The sequence below is a fragment of the Pteropus vampyrus genome, unplaced genomic scaffold (assembly GCF_000151845.1).
Source record: "Pteropus vampyrus isolate Shadow unplaced genomic scaffold, Pvam_2.0 Scaffold449, whole genome shotgun sequence".
Taxonomy (NCBI): domain Eukaryota; kingdom Metazoa; phylum Chordata; class Mammalia; order Chiroptera; family Pteropodidae; genus Pteropus; species Pteropus vampyrus.
In genome coordinates this window covers 39,536-44,186 of record NW_011889230.1, presented here as the reverse complement: position 1 = coordinate 44,186, position 4,651 = coordinate 39,536, and the positions used below count along the sequence as shown (strand labels likewise).

At 62.8% G+C, this 4,651-nt stretch overlaps 1 protein-coding gene across 1 annotated transcript in view; it reads left to right on the top strand.

The window, feature by feature from the left end:
- The window catches only part of ABCA13 (ATP binding cassette subfamily A member 13), a gene marked incomplete at its 3' end in the record, with an annotated part of 90,591 nt that overhangs the window by 50,305 nt on the left and 35,635 nt on the right, over nt 1-4,651 (top strand). The window contains exons 13-14 of the mRNA XM_023524172.1: nt 2,717-2,864; nt 4,116-4,234. Coding sequence (XP_023379940.1) covers nt 2,717-2,864; nt 4,116-4,234 — 267 coding nt within the window. The remainder of the gene's footprint in view (nt 1-2,716; nt 2,865-4,115; nt 4,235-4,651) is intronic.

Sequence of the window (4,651 nt, the reverse complement as noted above, 5' to 3'; positions counted from 1 at the left end):
CGACGACGGCCATCGTTAGATTATCGTCTTCCAGTCCGGTTGTTTCCGCGGCCACTCGTCTGGACGGCGGCTCTGCTCCAGGCCCCCCGGCCGGGCGTGGCAGAGACGGTGCAGTGACCGCAAACGCGCGACTCCTCACGGTGGCGCCCGCCCCTGACCCCAAGCCCCGCGCGTGGGGCTGGAGCACGGCGGCGTCTGTTGACGGAATGGACGCCTGGACGCCAGGAGGCCTCGCTGCTCCCGTCCCGGTCCCTGTCTGCTGGGTTTTGGCCTCGCGGGCTGGGGTCTCGGCTGACTGCGGTGGGACGTTCAGCCGTCTGTGACAGCGAGTGGACCGTGTGTGCTTGGCGCCCACGGGGTGAGACGGAGCCAGTGCGTGTGGCTGAGGGACACCGTGCGGAGCAGCGCCTGGCTTGCCTGCGGGCGCAGTAGCGGCACATTCACACTCACACCCACACCCCCGTGGCAGGGGTGGTCACGGGGACCCAGGGCGGTTAAGCGTTGGGTGTATGTAGCAGGTGGCCTCAGGCAGGAAGCAGCAGGTCAAACAGTTTTGAAATGGAGCTTAGATAATTCCGGGGACTGGTGAGGGCCAGGAAGAAGCCGCAGGAGCTGACATGCCGAGAGCGAGGCCTTCGAGACGCATCCCGGATGGGGACGCTCGGCGAAGCCTGAGGGCGGGCAGGACGTTTGTCTGCCCTGGCCCCTGCAGTGCCCCAGGTCTAGGGGATCCCCCGCCCTCCACGTGGTGGGCTTTTGGTCCACATGTGCCAGGGCCAGAAGGTGGGCCGTGGCCGTGTGCTCCCGGCTGAGGCTCTCACCCTGGGTGGACCCGCACGGCCGCCGCCGGGCTCCGGGCTCGCGTGCAGCCTGGGTCTGTGTGCCACCTCGCCCACAGGTGACGGACCGCCGTGGCCAGGCAGCAGCGTGCCCGAATGTTTTCAGGGGCAGAGTCCAGCCCGGCTCTCACGATAGGCAGGGTCGTGAGAGGGGGCCCCACAGGGCTGCCCAGCCCCGCGAGCGGCCTGGCACCTGCTTGGCGCCCTGAGCGCTGGGCAGAGGATGGGGGCCAGTCCTGCTCCAAGGCACAGCCAAGGGAACAAAGCAGGAGGCGGGGCCCAGGGCGCCTCAGGGGCCGTGCGCAGGGGGTGCCTGGCCTGTGCTGGCCGCGCCGTCATGCGTGAGTGGTGGGGAGGCCTCCACGCACGCCGGCGGGAAGCACCCCCTCAGCTTGTGCAGGGCCTTTCGCAGCTGCAGTGGGAACTCAGTGGCTCACGCGGGCTGAGCTCTTTATTCCTGCCGCGCCTGGTCTTCCGCGGTGGTCTCCCATCCAGCACTAGCCAGGCCCGACCCTGCTTCACTTCTGTGATCCGACGGGATCGGGCCCGTGCAGGGCGTGTGGCCGTAGCCTGGGCTTAGTTCTAATCTGTGTTCACGTACCTTTTCCTGAAAGCCAAGGGCCTGTGGGATTTCAGTCTAAGACACACGAGAAGGGAGAAATGCAGCGAGACGTCACCAGTGTAAGTGACACCCTGGCTGCCGTGTAGGTTTTTCATTTAAAGAAAGTTTCTGTGTCCGTTTCTGATTAGAGGCGCCTGGGCACGGGCAACACCGTCACGCCTGAAGCTCCGTGCACCTGAGCCCGCCATGGGATGCTCGGGCCAGCGGGGCCTACTACACTGCCTCTGTCGGGGGCCTGGAGGCGTATCCGACACTTGGAGCCCAGCCACGTTCGAAGGCATAATTATTTTGACATTTCAGTCAGCTAATGTGATGGCTCTTAAATGAATTAAATATTCATCGATACCTGAATTTATATTTATTTTGCCATTCGGTACTGTAGCTGCTAAATTAATATAGCATACTTGAAAGGACATTAGTAACAGAAATTTAATTTCGAATTTTGAATTTTGAAATTTAATTTTGCCATACCTGAGAAAACTCCCCTTATCAAACTGTGACTTCACTCCGTCGAAGGACAGTGACAGGCCCAGAGACAGGCCTGTAAGTGCCACCCAGTAAGGACTGGGCAGGTGTGGGCCGAAGCGGGCCCCGGCCCCCCTTCCAGCCCGGAGAGGGACTGGCAGTCACCCTAGTTATTGTCACTAGTGAAAATAAAGGAGTGGTTTGCATGTCGCAGAGTTAAGTTTGGTGTCACCATGAGGACAGGTGTCATTGTCCCCTCCAAACGGAACACTCGAAACCTCTGGCGTGAGACCAGGGCGTGTAGCTCGATGCTCACAGCCCAGAGGGACCTCGCTGGCCACCGGTGTCGAGCTTCCGACTTCCCACGCTGGCGAATGGAGGCCCGGGTGGGGGCGAGCTGTCAGGCCTCACGGCGAAAGAGGCTGGCCCTCCCCAGTGGCGGAGCCCGCGGGGTCTGCGGGGCCGACCGCAGCGGGGTTAGGGGTCCACAGAGGGCTGGGGCCGGAAGCCGGAGCAGGGCCTGACGTGTCCAAAAGCCAGGAAGAGGGGCAGTAGCAGGGAGAAAGCCGGGCTGGAGCTGAGTCCGCAGAAGCAACGCGCCGCCCGTGGCGGGTGGGGGTGGGGGCCCGATGGGCCTGCCTCGTTCCGTCGCGGGCGGCGGCTTTGAGGGCGGCTGCAGGACAGTGTCGGATGCAGGCCAGAGCTCCAGACAGCCGGCACTTCCCGGAGCCACTCGGTCACCCCTGACCTAACCTCGAGTCACCCCCCAGAACCCGCTCTCATCCGTCAGGAGACGAGGGGTGGCAGCAGCCCTCACACGGGTCCCACGGTGCACCCGCTGCCGATGCTGCGTCCCGTGCTCCGCGGTTTGGACGGCGCGTGCCGGAACGTTCCCGTGTCCCCCGACGACGGCTCCTCCGTCCTCAGAGACAAGTGCGGTGACGGTGACATTTCCTAACACCCTGTCTCTGTGTGGCCTTTTAAAAAGGGATTTTTTAAGAGACACGCTTTGCATTTCTTTACAACAAGGAGCTTGGTTTTCAGTCAGAGGAACAGGAAGATTAATGAGACCACGTCGGTGCCCGGCATCGGGTGGCCTGCTTCCGACAGCGTGAGTCTGGTATTTTCTAGGGACTGACACTGTATGGCGTTCGAATCGGTTTTCTAAATACCTTAGGAGAAACGTTGTGATAATGTATGAAGCGGGACTGAATTTTCTCTTTAATTGAAAAAAGCAAAGGTTTTTTACTAATAAAAATACATGTCATTTTCTGTAATGTACAATGTGAAGACATTTATCAAGTACCCACTAGACACAAAGCCACATGCTAGGTGGGGGCCGTGACACGGGACAGGGAGTGGACATGGGGAGGGGGTGCCCAGGAAGGGGACCCGCACACGTGCAGTGAGCCCACGTGGACCGTGCGTCTGGGGGGCGGGAGGGGCCGGCCCGGCGTAGGGGGTCACGTGACGCCGAGTTCGCGTTCTGACGGGCAGGCTCGGGGGAGAGGGCAGCTGCGAGGCAGGGGCGCACGTGGCGTTGGGGTGCTGGGGACCGGGGAATGAATTGAAGGCAGCCGTGTCCCTCGGCAAGAGCCCTGGGCTCAGAGGAGGGCGGGCTGGACGGCGGGCCGGGGAGGGGACCCGTGGGACCCGTGGGAAGCTGGGTGGAAACCTCGCGAGACCCGAGGGTGCTGGACGGAGGAGCCGGGAGCTGCCGGGAGGCGTGACGGAGCAGGTGCCCGGAGAGTCGCGTGAGGAGCAGGCAGGGATGCGGCCTCTGAGGGGTGCGGGACGGGAGCCGCAGATCGACGTGCGTGTGAGCCCCCCACCTTCCGAGCCGGCACTTCCGAGAGCGAAGGGCACGGCTCACGAGCACCCGCGACGGCGGGCGGGAGCCAGGGCTGTCCCGGGTGGACGGGGCAAGGGGGGGACCCTGCCTGAAGGGGTGCAGGAGGCGGGGCCGGAGGGGGCCCTGGGGGAGGGGCAGCAACGGCTCCGGCTTCGGTCGGGCCCAGAGGAAAACTGAGTCATCGCGTCCGGAACTCGAAGGGCAAACGTTCCCCTCAACCCTCGACGTCCATCTTGCCAATTCGAGCAAACTCTGTGCATCCCTTTCCTTTGGAATCTTTAAGAAATGATGCCGAAGGCAGCGTGGTTTACTGGTCACTCTGTGTTTCCTCCGGCAGAAAACCCTTCCCTGGCCAAGGACGTCGTCTGTGCCGCCCAGGGCTGCCCGCGAGGCGGGCTAAGGCTGCGCGTTCTATGTGCCCTGCACGCGGCCACCGTGCTGAGCGACCACTTCCAGGTTCGTCATCTCTGATGTTTTCAAGGGTTTCATGTTCGTCACGATCGGCCCATGCAAGGCCGACCCGCTGTCCTAAGCTTGCCGGCGGGTCCTGAACGCTGAGTGGCCGTGCTGTGCCAGGGACGCGGGGGCTGGGGCTACAGCTGGCACTGCCCCCCCAGGGTGTTGCACAGGGGTGCCAGGGTGACAGCACATCCCCGGAGGGCTGGCTGCTGAATTTTCAGGAACTTCCTGAGTTGGTCCTTAAACACAGACATCATCAAAAACCCAGTGGCATAAACATCCGATTAAACACGCCGTGTCAGGAAGGGTGGTAAAGACTCGAGACCCGGTGGGCGTCTCGGCACGCTGTCCCGCTGCCTGCCCTCGAGGCTGTTCGTGCTGTGTCCGCAGGACGGCTGGGTCCCAGCCCAGCTC